At 44.0% G+C, this 16,025-nt stretch overlaps 1 protein-coding gene across 50 annotated transcripts in view; it reads right to left on the bottom strand.

The window, feature by feature from the left end:
• Positions 1–2,908: 2,908 nt before the first annotated feature.
• TTN (titin) overlaps positions 2,909–16,025 on the bottom strand; it is a 276,354-nt gene continuing 263,237 nt past the window's right edge. For 49 of the 50 annotated variants that reach the window (XM_070798610.1, XM_070798618.1, XM_070798729.1 and 46 more), the window contains 10 exons: positions 15,657–15,956; positions 14,454–15,029; positions 14,047–14,352; positions 13,089–13,682; positions 7,214–12,966; positions 6,911–7,067; positions 5,483–6,174; positions 5,237–5,390; positions 4,360–4,662; positions 2,909–4,223 (listed from right to left, as the gene is read on the bottom strand). In XM_070798610.1, coding sequence (XP_070654711.1) covers positions 3,925–4,223; positions 4,360–4,662; positions 5,237–5,390; positions 5,483–6,174; positions 6,911–7,067; positions 7,214–12,966; positions 13,089–13,682; positions 14,047–14,352; positions 14,454–15,029; positions 15,657–15,956 — 9,134 coding nt within the window. In that variant the 3' untranslated portion in view covers positions 2,909–3,924. The remainder of the gene's footprint in view (positions 4,224–4,359; positions 4,663–5,236; positions 5,391–5,482; positions 6,175–6,910; positions 7,068–7,213; positions 12,967–13,088; positions 13,683–14,046; positions 14,353–14,453; positions 15,030–15,656; positions 15,957–16,025) is intronic. The other variant, XM_070798811.1, reaches the window with a different exon arrangement.

Genomic DNA, 16,025 nt, shown 5'->3' with positions numbered 1-16,025 from the left:
TTAAAGTCCTACTAAGCACCCCAAGCCTGGAGTCTCAGGCCCTGTGGGTTGTTTTTGCATTTCAAGGCCTAAGTGCTCCACCAGGTCCACAATGTTTGCAGAGACTCGCAGGATCAGTTGGACAGACAAAAAGACATAAAACAAAGGTCCTTTTAAAACCATGGACAATGACGGAAACTTAAAGACACAAAGAGTCTTCAGGATGAAGGGCACAGGAGTGTAGGGCTGAGGACCAAGGGAGGGGCAAAGGGAGAGGGACAGAAGAGACTGAAAGAGACAGAAAGAGATTGCCATTTCAACCTGCCCCCTGCAGACGTCTATTCAGGTACCAACCCATCTGCTTCCAGAAAGGGCCGGTGATGGAGGGAGCACCCTGTCCACTGTCCACCGGGGTGATCAAGCCTGGAAACCAGCCAGTTGTGCATCATTTCTGGGTCCCCAACCCACAGATGGGACTTCTACCCATGCGTCCACCAGTATCCAGAAATCTGCCATTTCAGCCTGTTCCCAGTGGGACATCTCTTGGCAGCAGGAAAATAAAGGTGAGAATATTGTGAGGCGCTCAGACTTCCAGCCACTACATGATATTAGGTTTGAATCTCCTTCACTCTTGTAAATCTCCAGTAAAGGAGAGCCTACTGGACCAGGGTCTGTCTGCACGGTGTGAGGCAGGCCTCTCCCACCTGTTTGTCACTGGTCAAGGGGAGCTGTTGCTGGCCAGAGGGTCTCACAAGCCAAGAGGAGTGATGCAGCAGCTGCCCGATGTCCACTCTCTGGGAAGGATGGGGCAGAAGTAAGAGGACAGAGAGGGGAGAAGTAGAGAGATTTCAGGAGAGGGAAAGGGACAAAGGTAAGGGGGAGAGTGTTGCCTGAATGAGGGTTCTGGGACCGCCAGCGACCAGGAAGGCAGACTTATCAAACGTGGTGACACTGAAATGAGATCCAGGCGAGCACTTGTCACCCAGGGGGAAGCCGCATTCGGTGGTCCCTGGCGGTGCCCAGATCCTCTCCTGGGACAGGGACAGCTGTCCTTTCATTGTGTCCCCAAAAAGTATGTTACTGACCAGAGTTCGTGGCCTCCTTAGTCAATAGAAATTGATAAGAGGCTAGACAGGAAATTCCAGCAAGGCTTTATTGGGGCCCCTGCTGCAACAGGAAGGAGCAGAAACAAGTGACGGTTTCCCTTGCCTGCTTCCTGGAGGGCAGCACGGGTGAGCTGGTTCCTTATACGGGGTGAGGGTAGCAGTGGGTCCGGGGTTGGCTTAGGTGGTCTGCCCACCTACCTGATGGCGCTGTGTGGGTTTTTGGTCTTTTCTGTATCTTGTTCATAATTTGCCCCAACTGCACATGCATGCAGTTATTTTTAGTCCTTTGTAGTTTCTCTGTATTTTGTTGCTTGAGGAGACATTTGTCCAGGTGCAGGCACTACAGCAAAAGGTCCCAGGTCCCAGCCTGTCTCAAGAATAGGTATTAAGTTGTTTGATGGTGTTGTGGGTGCTGTCGGTACTGCCCAGACCCAGGTTATGCGTATCCACTCCGGTTTCGTGAGCATCGGCTGTTGAGCTGCCCTAGTCTGTAGAGAGCTGTCTGGCCAAGGGGTGCCCCTCACCCTGGAGATTATTTCCCTCACCCGTGCCCACCCCCACAAGCTCACAGCATGTAGCCACTGATGAGGGGATGCAGATGGTCTGCGTCCCTGTTCCCAGGTGGAACCAACTATGGTACTCATGGGATGGGGCTGAAGCTCCTGCCGAGACCACATTCTTGCTTAGCTTTTTTCCTCTGCTCTGCTCCCCTCACTCTTTTTCTTGAGAGCAGCTCCTCAAACTATTAATCTCCAGTCTCTGTCTTAGACTCTGCTTTTAGGGAATCTGACTTTCTGAGAGCAGTCCCTCAAACAACTAGAGTCTGCTTTTAGGAAATCTGACTTAAAGAATTTGTTGCAGTTGTTTTTGTCAGTTGCTAAGTCGTGTCTGACTCTTGTGACCGCATAGACTGTATGTGGCCCTCTGTCCATGGATTTCCCAGGCAAGAATACTGGAGCAGGTTGCCATTCCCTTCTCCAGGGGATCTTCCTGACCCAGGGATTGAACCTGAGTCTCCTGGATTGGCAGGTGAATTCTTTTACCGCTGAGGCGCCAAGGAAGCCTTAAGAAAGAATATTTGCTGAATAAACTAATGCAGACCCAAGATCTTCTTTGGGGAGTAGGAATTGACTGTGCATTTGCTTCAACTTTGGCCGCTTATATTTACATTTAGGAGGTAATTTAGGCAAAGAATCAACTGTATAGTTTTACAATTAGGATTATCTAATTGAGATGGATAAATACAGATTTTTCTGGAGGTAGGTATTTTATTATTAAGTATAGATCAGTTGTTTTGAAAAGCATGGTAGGACTATACAATTTAAAATGAGTTCTTTAAAAAAAAAAAGTCCTTTAGCTTTGAAGACTGATTTGTTCTGTCTCAGCTTGGAGCTACAATAGTCAGTAATGGATTCAGTTGCACAGTTGATCATTTTCCCTGAAGTGGTCATTTTCTCTTCTGTATGTTTCTTAAGGGACAGGGTCTATCTCATCTTGCTCATCTTTGCACAAAATATTGTGAATTTTTGATGTTCCCGTACCTTTGGATTTAGTTGAATCAGTCCCTCTAAAAATATTTTTCTTGATAATATGTTTAGAAGATTTCTTATTTTGGGGGATTTTTGTTAACTTCTGGGGATAAATATATCCATGAGAATCATATCTGTGCTTTTAAAAAATTGTTGAGTACATTCAACATGATAATTTAAATATTTGCTGTAGAGAACTTGAGTTGCTTTTTCTTCTCTATCATCATTTCTGTGATTTTCAAAGGCACATACCTCCCCAACCACAGAATTTCACAGAAAACAACCAGCCACACATTTTGAGGTGCAGATAGCTTGCTTTATTTTGTTGTTACTATCTCAAGGAGGTCCAACAATTATAACTAACAACTGAATTTAAACTTGCATGAAAAGAACTACATCAAATTGATATTTTGGGCAGTTAGTAATATTTTGTTGTTTTTAAATTTAACGACAGCTTTATTTTGTTCTTTATTTTTTGCTGTGGCTCATTGCTTAGTTGCCCCAGTTTCTGGTTTAAATTTAGAACTACCACACGAAGGCGTTGGCTGCACCCCTGAACCTCCAAGAGTTGACACTGCTCTGGCATAGGAATGCATGAATAACTTGGTTAACTGAGGGGATGGCCAGGTGATGTTACTTTTCCAAGCTACCCAGGCACTCTCTATGGTCAGAGACAGTGTGAAATGAGCGAACAAAGTGTTGGCCGTTACACTTTGTTCTGGTAATATTTAAGTCATGATAATTTTGAGTGTGACATCATCAGAAAATGTAAGACGTTAAAGTGTTGCTTACAGGAGGGTAAATGCAAACATCACCAATGCCTTACATTTCTGATTCCATAAGTATCGGTGCATATCAGGTGATGTGCACAGCATTTTTCGGTGGATAGGACATCTTCAATGGGGAATTCCTCGACCCACTGAGGCATACTTAGACATCAACATTATGTTGAGGCACAAAGATTGATTAAGTGTTGAGCAGGGTATTCGTTCCATAAGAAACTTTCTCCTACCAACCGTTAGTTTCAATAGTTACAGTGTAAAATGTCATAAAATAAATGGTACAAAACTTTATAACCGTTAATCCGGCTATATACAGTATGTACATGTCACTAGAAAATGTGTAATCTTCTTAGGTCAACAATTATGAAAAGACTGAAATGTATTATTTTTGAACTTCGACTCATTTAGGTTGATACAAAACTACTCTTTTTTTTAAGTATTTACAGATCAGAAAGATAGAAAGATTAGTCCATGTGAATCATTTGGGAAAGGTTAAGAATGAGTCTGAGTGTGAGAGCACAGGCCCTCTTAAATGGATCGAATATTTATATTCACAGTAGCAGAGTCAGATCCAAATTCATTCCCTAAACTCAGGGTATACAGTCCACCATCTTGTTTCCGTACGTCCATGATGATCAGAGTCGTCAGGTCATCTGTGTTTTCAATATGGAATCGCCCTCGCTGTTCTTGATCGTGAATTGTTCTTCCACCACGAGACCATGTTATTTCCGGGGTAGGCTCACCCGTAAAAGCGCAGGCTACTGTTAAAACTTTTCCTTCATCAATGCTGATGTCAGAGGGAAGAGCCTCAATTTTAGGTGGAATTCCTTTATGGAACAACAACAACAAACGTTTAGAATCACTGAAAAGAAATAAAAACTTGCATTCTACTGAATTGTGTGTACTAAAGATTCTACCATGCTACTAGGCTTGTCTACCTCTACCAATAATTGGATTGCTCACCTCTTAGGCCTGCTTTAAGCATTCTACTAGTTGAACTTTCCAGTTGTGTCATACTAGATTTTCCCATAAAACTGCTGGAACTCATTTCTACAAAGGACTCTTGCATGGAGGACATGCTTTGGGCAGACATGCTTGCAAATTTCATTTCAGTCATGCTGCTAGCACTGCTGCTGCTGAAACTGCTGAAGGAGGCCTCCTGCTTAGAGGCAGACACTTGGACTGACTGAGACGAGAAGCTTCCTTGCAAGCTTGTGTCACCACTTGTCCTCAATACTACCTCTCTGGGAGGTTCTTCAACTAGAGCTGTGGAGCACAGCAGATACACAGTGAACATCAGTGACATCTGGTTAATTTGTGACATCTGACATTGACTTGCAGAAATGGAAACTTAGACACGCACACACAGAAACATAACCCAAACAATTTGCTGTGAAAGCATAAGCAGATACATACATACAGTTGTCAAGAGCTAGCCCAGTGTCTCCCAGAAACGAATCCTTATATTTCTATTATTACATTTCATGCAGGTGCTAGAATCACTAGGAAAAAAATGATTAATCATATAGAAAACAATTTTTATATTGTGCATTCTGAAAATACAAGTAACAGGACAGCTGGTAGCTTTGCTTTGAAAGTTAACTTATCCATATTTCTATCTAGCTGTAAAGAAACATTGGCTGTTAAGAATGAATTCACACAGGAAGCCTGTCTCTTACACATGCCTTACGCAGGAAGCCTGTCTCTTACACATCCTCTTACACAGGAGCCTCTCTTAAAGAGGCTCCTGAGAGTTTGCTGTGCTCAGAAAGACAAAAGCAAAAAACAAAACCATACAATGGCCTTAAGCAAGTAAGGAAAGTGGTAAACATATACTTACGAAGGACTGTTAAGGAAGCAGTAGCTGAACACTGGCCATGGAAATTTTTGGCCTTAATTGTATACTTCCCACTGTCACTTACTGATGCATTTCGGATTTCAAGAGAATATACATTTCTGGAGCGACTTACACTGATATTTGAAGAAATAGAAATCTAAAAAGAAGAGAAAAAATAAGTGTTTCTTTGAGCTCTTCAGGAGTAAAGTATTGAAAGTTCTCTTCAGTAACATTCATAATTAAACTTACTGGCAGGTTGTTTTTAAACCATTCGATTTCAGGCGATGGCTCACCACTGATTTCACAAGAAAAGAGAACGTTTTGTCCTTCATTAACATTTTGAGATCTGGGCTGTGAGATGAAGGCTGGAGCATCTGAGAGTTCTTTGCTTAGGGTCAGATCATACTGACACTTAATGATGCCTTGGCTGGTTTTGCCGATGCAGGTGAGGATCCCTTCGTCTTTGTGACCAGCCTGTCTGATGGTCAGGGTCTGGTCGCTGCCTGAGATGCCGTATCTATACTCATCAGAATTGCTGAGCTCCACCCCATTCAGTACCCATTTCACATCAGTGGCACCAGCAATGTTGGCTTTCAAAGTCACTTTCTGACCAGCAGTTATACTCATCTGAGTGGAAAATGCTTTGATCTCAGCATGAGTTCGGATTTCTTCCGATGCCTGTGATGTTTTAGTGATTTCCTCATGGACAACAGATTTTTCCAGGGAGGCGGCTTCTGATTTCTTGACTTTCTCGGAAATCAGAACTGTGGAAGCTTCCTCCTTGAGGGCTAGCTTTTCGTGAGATTTTACCTCTGATGTCTTGATTTCTTCAGAAATGAGGGCTTTCTTGGAAATTTCCTCTTGGACAGATGCCTTCTTCTGGGATGTAATTTCGGAGGTCTTTTGTGCAGATACTTTCTGTATCTCAGTGTCTTCTACAACTGAAAAAGAAAGCTCCGTAAAGCAAATTGAATGGAAAAGTGGTCCTACCCTTTTGTCTTGTGGATTCTGCAAGTAATACACAAAGAAAAAATACTGACTTATGCATGCAGTGTAGGTAATACTTGATACTTTCTCAGCCCCGATCTTGGAAAGTTGTCATGCATGACTTTCGAGGTCAGTGTAATGATTATTTAAACTAAACTAAATTGAAGAATGAATTCTGTGGCTTAAGGGGAAAAAGTTTTGAAAGGAATAGTTAAAGGATCTAGGAGATGGATGGATTTAGGAGATTTTGATTGATTAAAACAATTTAATTATGTTTTAGAAGATTCAGATGAAGGTAAACTCATTTTAATCGGGAGAACTGATACAGCTTTGGACTGTATCATTAACTTTCCACTGCTTTGGAAAATTAGCAAGAGCGAAGTTTTAAGGAAGAAGTACCATTTGGTATATTCACCTGACTATTCATTCTTAAACATTACAGGGAGCAGGAATCTTACATAATATCTGGGACTCTTATATAACACTGCATACAATTATGCACTTAATAAATATAAATTATATCCTAACTTCAAATATGGGTATTTGTACATTTGTGTACAAATGGTATTCTGTAACTTGGTAAAACAGTTTTTATTTTAATACTTTGTGTGTGTGTAAGCAAGCATGTTTAGAAATGTCTCCTTAATAGAGTCTTCTGAAAACTGTTGGTAAGAATAAAAGCCAACTTACCTTTTATTGTTAATTTGCAGCTAGATGACACAGATCCAGCTGAGTTTGTTATTGTACAGGTATAAAGACCACTGTCAGAAGTATCGGTCTTATGAATTTCTAGGAAGAATGCTCCTTTGTCTTCAGAGAGTTTGTATTTACCTCCTTGTGATATAGCCTGTGGAACGCAAGTGATTTGAATTTTAAAAAGTTGAGTTACTCTTAAACTTTCTTTGGGAGTTGGGAAAAAAGGAACAGGGTTAGTTTTCTTTGTTTATTTATTTTTTTTTTTTTAGAAAATAAGGTCATTTAAGAACCAGTTACCTTTCCATCCTTTGTCCAAATGACAGTCGGCTGGGGTTCTCCAGTAACTTTAACTGCAAATTTAGCAACACCGTCTGAAGAAACAGTGGTATCCTGCAGACCAGTAACAATTACTGGTTTTGTGGAAATTGGCGCAGGAGCTTTGGGTTCAGTTTTCTTGGTTTCTGTTGGCTCAGCAGTTTTTGGAGCTGCTTTCTTGGTTTCTGTTGGCTCAGCAGTTTTTGGAGCTGCTTTCTTGGTTTCTGTTGGCTCAGCAGTTTTTGGAGCTGCTTTCTTGATTTCTGTTGGCTCAGCAGTTTTTGGAGCTGCTTTCTTGGTTTCTGATATGCTTGACACCTGCTCATGGATACTCTTAAAGGCTTGTCCCACAAATTGGAAGTTAGTTTTGGAAGTTCCACCTTCACCAGAAACCTCACAAACATATTCTCCACGATCAGATTCGGCGAGGTTGAGGATTTTGAGCTCATAGGTGCCATCTGCAGAATAGTGAAACTGGAAATGCCCGTTTTCCTTCAGTCTCCTGCCGTCTTTGTACCAGGTGACCTCTTTTGCACATAATGCACTGCTTTCAACCACACAGGTCAGCTTGGCTATGTCTTTAGAGGCTTCTGCCTTCAAGGACTGAATTATCTTAGGTGGGGCAGCGACTGGCTTCTGCTGAACCTTCTCTGTTGGTGTGGGTTTTGTCTCTGTGGGCGGTACAGCTTTGGGGTGAGGAGTCACTGGTTCTGGGGATTTCACTCGTTTTGGAGACTTGGCTCCTTCTGGGGATTTTACCCGAGGCTCCGGGGATTTGACTCTCGGTGGTGATGTCACAGCCTTTTCAGTAACCCTGGCCTTCTGAACAGTCAGAGTAAACTGCGCCTCTTGCCTCCCGTCGCTGTTCTCCACCACCACACTGTAGTTGCCCTCATCTGAAGCCTGGACTGAAGAGATCTCAAAAGTTGACTTGTACTTTGAGGTGGTCACTTGGTGGCGGGCAGAAGTGCTTATGACTTGTCCCCCACGCAGCCATGTCACCGTTGGTACTGGCTCACCATCTGTATCGCAAGAGAACCTTGCAGACTCACCTTCATAGACAGTTATGGACCTTGGCTTTGTGAGGATTCTTGCTGCCAAAGTCGTCTTAATCTTTCTGTGTGTGGACTTTTCTTCCAGCGACTTTTCTTCGATTGCAGCACTTTTCATTTCTGCGGATGCATGGTGTTCATAGGAGGAGAGACTTTCCCGGGTCTCCGTCATCAATGATTTCATTTCCCTGACGGAAGAGGAAGCTTCTATCTCAGATGTTTTCTTAAAGGACGAAACTGCATATGCCTCTGTTCTTGTCAGCTCAGGGAAGACAGATCGGGGAACCTGTTCGTCTCTGCGCTGGGAAGCATAGGTAGTGTAATCCCCTCCTGTGACGTCCAAGGTCGCATAGTCGGAAGCCTCACCTTTGTAATTGGTGCACACAGCACGGTATGTTCCACTGTCATCAATATGACAGTCCAGAATTTCTAGGGTCAGGACCCCACTGGTGTTGGTGTAATGAATCTTACTGCTCTCTTGGAGTTCTACACCATTGTGGTACCATTTGACCTCAGCAGTTGGCTTTGACTGAACGTTTAAGATAAAACGTGTATTTTGGCCGCAGGGAACCCGGTGGGAACGCATCCTCAGCGTGATTCGAGGCGCGTGGTCAAGTGTAAAAGGCTGCTGACTCAAAACCTCATACTTCCTTTCCGATGTCTTTTGAGTCTTTAGAGCAGCTTTCATGGACTCATACCTGGAAAAGATATCAAATCTTGCCGACCTCTCAAATCTTGACAGTGATCGCTCACTAGACACAGGGCTGGGGGAACGTGGACGAGTCCTCTCTGGGGTAGGAGACCTTCTTTCTACATCTTCTTCTTCTTCTTCTTCTTCATCTTCATATTCCTCAGCTGGCCGTGGCCGCGGCCGGATCAGCTCAGACACGGGCCTCATCAACTCGATGTAGGTGGGAGACAGTGAGCGCCGGCGTCTCAGCAGCCTGGACACCGAGGAGGACGTCTCTCTCTGCGCGTGTTTGGAGATCTCATATTCTTCCTCGATTTCTGTTATTTCGGTCACTTCTCTCTGGCGTCTTGATTTCTTTCTAGACTTCGCCTCCTTCGCCAGGTGGTCCAGCTCGCTCTTGTATTCCAAGAGGCGCTGGGTGGTGGTGGCGGGCCGCAGCAGCTCGTGGTCCTCTCTCTCGGCCATGATCCTCTGCCGCTGATGGGCCTGCCTGTGCGAGGCGCGGGCGTGCCGCTCCCGCAGCTCTGCGTAACTTGTGCTGGTCTCTTCCTTGGTTGGGATGTGATAGGTTGAGTATCTGAAGTCTCTTCTTGCTTCCTCCACCTTGACGTGAGCTTGTGGGGAAGAATAACGCAGACTCGAAAGCTCAAAACGGGGAGGGCTCCGGCTCGGGGGTGAGGCTGAAAAACCCAGTTCCAGCTCTTCTTCAAGACGCAGCCTCTCTTCCTCTGTCCTCTTCATCGCCAGGTAGTCGTCAATGGGCAGGAGTAATTCTTCGTCGGAGATGTCACCAAGAGAACGTCTCCTGGGTCTGTAATAATAGTAGTAATCCGGAGAAGGTGTGCGCCGGCGGGCTGGTCTCACCATTTCAAGGTCATCTTGGGACAGTTTGGGAATCCGCCACTTAGGTCTGTATTGATCGGTGATGCGCGGGAGAGGCATCACGTAGAACTGCTCCCATCTTGAAAGGCGGATGCGCTTGGGCCTCTTCTGAACAACTCTGTCAATCTTCCCAGGCATTTCAAATTGATCCCGTATCTTCTTATACCACTTCATGTCAGACATGGGCACGAACTGCTTAATGTGTTGGTCTTCTTCTATGGTGGTCTGTTTGTACTTGCGTGGCTCTGGTACTTCGTAAGGCATGCGGAGTTTCCTCTCCTCCTTCTTTTCTTCCGTCTCAAGTCGGTATTCCCCTTTCACGGTCTTGGTGCTGACAGCTGGTTTGTAGAGGATGGCAGCTTCTCTCAGCGCCTCCTGGGCAACCTGCGTCAGCGGCACCGCCTCAGTGCCAGAAAGAATTTCAGCCATTCTCAGGGTCTTGTCAATCTGCCTCTGCACATGTCGTTCGTGCTCCTCTTTTGTCTTGAATTCCTGTTTGACATACCTCAGGCGTTCCACTTGTAGGTGGGCCTGGCAGCTGCTGGATCCAGCTGTATTTGTGGCTGTCACCCTGTAATAACCGGTGTCTTCTGGCAAAGTATCCCTGATGTGAAGAGCATAATAATCCAAGCCTTCGTGGATAATTTCAATGTTAGGCCCAAGGGACAGTGGCCGACCATCTTTCTCCCATTTTAACGTCGGTGGGGGGATGCCAGACACTCTGATCTCAAAGCAGACACTTTGGCCTTCTTGGCATTCTGCGTTTGCCAGTAGCCGTTTGAACATGGGTCTGAGGGTCGTATCTGATGGAGGTGGGTGTGGAGTTACAGTCAGCTTTGCTTTGCAGCTGTCCTCACCGTACTTGTTCCTTGCCACAACGGTATATTCGGCATCATCATCCATAGTTACGCTGTTGATTGTTAATTGGTAAAGACCTTTGTCCGACTCAAATATGTACTTCCTGTCATCATCACCTGGTTTGATTTTCTGACCTGATTTGTACCACGTTACTCGAGGCTCTGGGTGGACAGTTATGGTTACACCAAACCGGACATTTTCACCCACATAAGCTGTCTTGTTATAGAGAGGCAGGGTGAATTCAGGTGGTCTTTCCAGGAGTCTCATGGCATCTGTTCTGCGCTTAAGTTTCTTCACAGTTCTACGGCAATAATAGTCGTAAACTTCTCTCACACCTTTGACAAAGAGCTCTGCATAAGAACTGTCTTCACCATAGTCATTGACTACTTTGCATCTGTAGGTACCATCATCAAATTTGGTGATGTCTTTGACATACATGGTGGCCACTCCATCTTCATATGTGATTTCATATTTCTCACTGTTCTCCAGCTGTCTGACACCGAAGTACCAAGTCACCTGGGTCGACTGATCGTAATTTTCAATTCTGCATACATATTTGACATAGCCTCCTTCTTCTCCAACTGCATGCATTATCTGCCCAGAAACGGGGCCAATTTCAATGGATGCCACTTTAACTTTAGCAATGCTCACTCCCTTCTGAGATCGAATTGCACCACCACAGGAGATCCGGGCTGCAGACACAACCATGTTGAGGTCTTTCTTGACTAGGGTGTGGTAGTAGCGTCGGTGTCTCAATGTCCTGATCACTTTAGTACTGACTCTTTCTGTCTTCTGCTTCAGCCACGGGTGCTGAAGGGCCTCAGATGCTGTCATGCGAGATTTTCTCTCTTTCACTAATAGCCGGTCAACAAAGTCCATGGCTTCGAGGCTGATCTCTTGGAATGCTTCTTCATCAAAGGTGTATTCAGCATTCATGATGTTCTCAATGATCTGCTGGTTAGTTTCAGCCAGGAATGGATTGATACCACTCAACAGCACGTACACCAGTGTTCCAAGAGACCACATGTCCGTGGCTGTGCTGACAACATCATGCTGGTGGACCTCAGGTGCATAGTATTCAGGGGCAGTGAACTGAAGCCTAAAGTTGTCCCCTGGCTTCAGCTGACGGGCTTGACCAAATTCTATGATTTTAATGGTGGAGCTCCTTCTTGTTTGGTAAATGATGTTGTCTGGTCTAATGTCAAAGTGTCCAATGTTATGGCTGTGTAAGAACTCAAGTGCTTCGCACACCTGGCGAACATAGCTTACGATTTCTCTCTCATTAAGTTCAAAAGCACTTGTGTTAATGCGCTCAAATATGTCAAGTCCTGATATGAACTCAAAGATCATAACTAATTCTTCCATGCTTTCAAATGATTCATGGAGGTATAACATGTTTCGGTGCCTAGCTATATTTAGAATGGAAATTTCTTTCTTTACCAAAACTTGATCAGTCCCTTTGACCTTCACAAATTTGGCCATGTATGTCTTCTTTGAGGATGTTTCAACACAACGATGGACAATTCCAAACTGACCACGCCCAAGATCTTCAGCAATCATATATTTCTCATAAAGCTCCTTGGTTGAAGAGTGAGAAGCTTTGGTCATAGAAACTTCCCTGGTCTCGTCTACCTCTTCATCATAGTTCATAGCCCTGGTCTTGTCTTCTTTGGTTACTGTTGGTTCTGAAGGCTCAGAAGGTTTGCTTAGGCCAAATTTATTCTCTGCTATTATACGGAACTGGTAACTTGTTTTTCCAAATAAGTTGATCACGGTATAACGTGTTTCTCGGGCCTGTCCTACCCGGATCCATCTTTCTGCGGTGGTTGCACACTTTTCAACAATGTAGTTGGTGACTTTGCTGCCACCATCAGAAGCTGGCTCAGTCCACGTTAAGTTCACAGAATCTCGTGACACGTCACTAACTTTGACTCCTCTGGGTGGGTCGGGAACATCAGCCACATCCAGTTCAACTGTCTTCTGATCGATTCCAAATCTGTTCTTAGCACAGACCACATAGAAGCCAGCATCTTTTCTCTCCACTCCATTGGGGAAAACGAGTGATGTGAAGGACCTTGTGACAATAACTTGGTAGTGGCCATTGTTGTCGATGAGATCTTGTCCTTTCTGCCAGGTGATCACTGGATCTGGTTTGCCACTGAATGGGATCTTGATGCTGATTACCTCACCTCGGAGAGCGTGGACTGCTCCCATGCCTTCAAGATTTTTAGGCAAGTGTATCTTGGCTGGAACTGTATCAGAACAAAAGAAGGAAGAATATAATTTAGCAACACTCAAAACTATATAAGAGCGCCCCCCCCCATTAATAATATGTAATCTTGCACCAAGATGATGTCTACTGATATGTTTTTACCTTCTACTTCCAAGGAGGCAGTGCCAGACACAGACCCTCCTTGGTTGGTAGCTCTGACTTGGTAAACGGTGGCATCATCATCTGTGACACTTGCAATGATGAGCTGGTGGTAGCCACCCTTAAACTCTTGAATCCTGTACTTTAATCCATCCGCGATGATTTCTTTGCCTTGTCTGTACCATTTCACAATTGGTTTCGGATGACCAGTCACTTTGCAGACCAAAGTAGCATTGCTCTGATATCTGACATTTAGATTTCTCAGTTCCTCTTTAAAGTGTGGTGCCTGAATTGGGACATCAGATTTGGGAGTGACAGGTTCTGATATTTCACTCCATTCGCTCTCCCCACCTAGGTTTTCACATTTCACACGGAACTCATATTCAAGACCTTCAATAAGGTTTTGCACTGAAAAGACGGTTTCTCGAATTTCATCTGTCGTCACAGCAATCCACTTGTTCTGCTTCTTCTCACGCTTCTCAAGGTAGTAATTTCTAATCTTTGCACCTCCATCGCTGGCAGGTGGCTTCCAGGCCACAACACAAGAATCTTTTGTGACAGCAGTAATAGTTGGTTTGCCAGGGGCACCTGGCTTTTCTGTTTAAAACAAAGAAAAAGCATTTGCCTCGTCAGATGAAACAGACAGCTCTATGAAGAGCTTATTTAAAAAAAAAAATGTTACGAACCCAAAGCTCTACTAATGATAGCTAATCCAGAAAAATGAAATTGGTTACTTTATGCTAAGAAACTTATCAAAACAGAAAGTTCCTTTTTAAAGAAAAAGGGGAGAGGGTATATATACCCTTTTAGATCAGCGAAATTCAAGTGACATAAAAGACACTTGTACTTTAGCTGAATCTTTGCTGTCTCCTTTCAAAAGTCATTTCTGTTAAAAAAAAAAAAGTTTTACATACAGATGGAATTTTGCTATAGGAAGACTGTCTGTAGAGGTTGTACTCACCAAATGGACTCTTAATGATCACAACTGAGGAGACTTCTAGAGGTTCACTGATGCCAAACATGTTCTGAGCCGAAACCCGGAAGTAATACCCAGCATTTTCTGTGAGGTTCACAATTCTACAGGTTGTCACTGAGATGGCTGAAGACACCAATTGCCATTCAGCCCCTTCCTTGGCCTCACATTTCTCCACCACATAATTGGTGATCCAGGAGCCTCCGTCATCTGCAGGTGGTTTCCAGCTGATCACCACAGAGTTCTTCAATAGAGCTTCAATCACAATTGGTCCTGTAGGTTTGTCTGGTTTATCTGTTGGGGGAAAATACAATTGTAGTGGTCTCTATCGTGTGCCTCCCAAGACCTTTTTTTTTTTAAAAGAAGAAAAACCACTGAAAAGGAAAACAAAATACCTTGTATTTCCACATCAAGCATGGTATCGACCGTTCCGAGGACATTGCTGAGCTGAACTTTGTATTTCCCAGCATGAGTCTTACGCTGGACATTCTTCATGACAAGATGGGTATAGTGCTCTGTGTTTTCTATAGTAATGTTTTCTGAGTTTTGCAAGAGTTTCTGGCCACGGAACCAAGTGATGGCAGGTACTGGCCGGCCAATGTACATGACATGAATTCGAAGTGTTGAACCCACAGCACCGTAATACTTCTCTTTCAGTGGGTAACCAGGATGGAACTGCGGGGTTGCTTGCAGGAGAAGCTTACTGCTGGATTCTACTTCTCCAACCTCGTTGGTAGCTACACAGGTATAAACACCTTCATCTTCCTGTTCCTCCGTCATTACTGTTAGAGTATGTGTGCGTCCATCTGAAGACATTTTGTACTTGCGGCTTTGTACGAGCTCCTTACCAAATCGGAACCACTTAATGTCAGGCAGAGGCCTTCCGACAATCTGGCATGAGAGTTGAGCAGCTTCGCCCAGTTTAGTGGTAACATCCTTCATTTCTTTGCGTACTCCTGGGGCTTCTCCAGCTAAAGGGTATGAAAGTGCATAATATTAGTGCATTATCGTCACTACTGGATCTATAATCCACTGTCCTTGTATATCGGGAATGAATTCATCGCACTGATTGATACTCTTATTAGACACCATGATTTACACGAGTCTAATTCTTAAGTCTTCACAGTGATTGGAGGATCATCTGGAAAGTAGAGATTCAATGAGGATATCATCATATTATTATGTAGAGTGACTTTTTTATGATTGGGAGGCATTAACTATGTATGGGGTTTGGGGAAAATGTGAGTTCTCTATAAACCGTTGTATCTTTGCCCTGAGGTTCAGTGAAGGGGGGTACATTTGTTGACACTTTGTCTTATTAGGAGTATTAAAATCCATTGTATTCATGGGAGAAATTGCTCTAGGCATGTGCTCAGTTCAGTGCATCTAACGGTTTACTGCTGAGGCTTTGTGCTTGGAATCACTTCCTCTAGAACATATCAACTGCTCCCTTTGTGCACATATGCCAAACAGTTCTTTCTTTCCAAACACTTGCTCTCTAATAAAGCTTTCTGGAGACCTACTTAGTATAGAGGAAGAATTAACCTTTACATGTTGCTTAGTTTGTAAATGAAAGCAGAGAACTAACGGCTACTTACACGTTAGTTTGGTCTTTACAGACATAGCAGTTCGTCGAGGTCTGCTCAGCCCCGTCTCATTCTCAGCGAAAACCCTGAATTCATACTCTGTAGCTTCCAGCAACCCTCCTATTGTGAACTGCCTGTCTTTGATGCGGTCCTTACTGCTCTTCTTCCAGGCACTGTCTCCAGATTGTCTGTATTCAACCCAGTATCCAAGGATTTCTTTGCCACCATCACATTCAGGTTTCTCCCACTGCAGAGTGACGCTGTCTTTGGATATTGAAAGAATCTCGAGTTCTCCAGGTTGGCTTGGCTTATCTGAAATATTTGAAAACAGTTGTAAAGGAAAGAGAGCAAAGATGGCTTGACTCTGTGATTCTAGCCCCT

The sequence above is a fragment of the Bos indicus genome, chromosome 2 (assembly GCF_029378745.1).
Source record: "Bos indicus isolate NIAB-ARS_2022 breed Sahiwal x Tharparkar chromosome 2, NIAB-ARS_B.indTharparkar_mat_pri_1.0, whole genome shotgun sequence".
NCBI classification, from domain to species: domain Eukaryota; kingdom Metazoa; phylum Chordata; class Mammalia; order Artiodactyla; family Bovidae; genus Bos; species Bos indicus.
The sequence above is the reverse complement of the archived record's forward strand: the minus strand, read 5'-3'. Positions and strand labels throughout refer to the sequence as shown.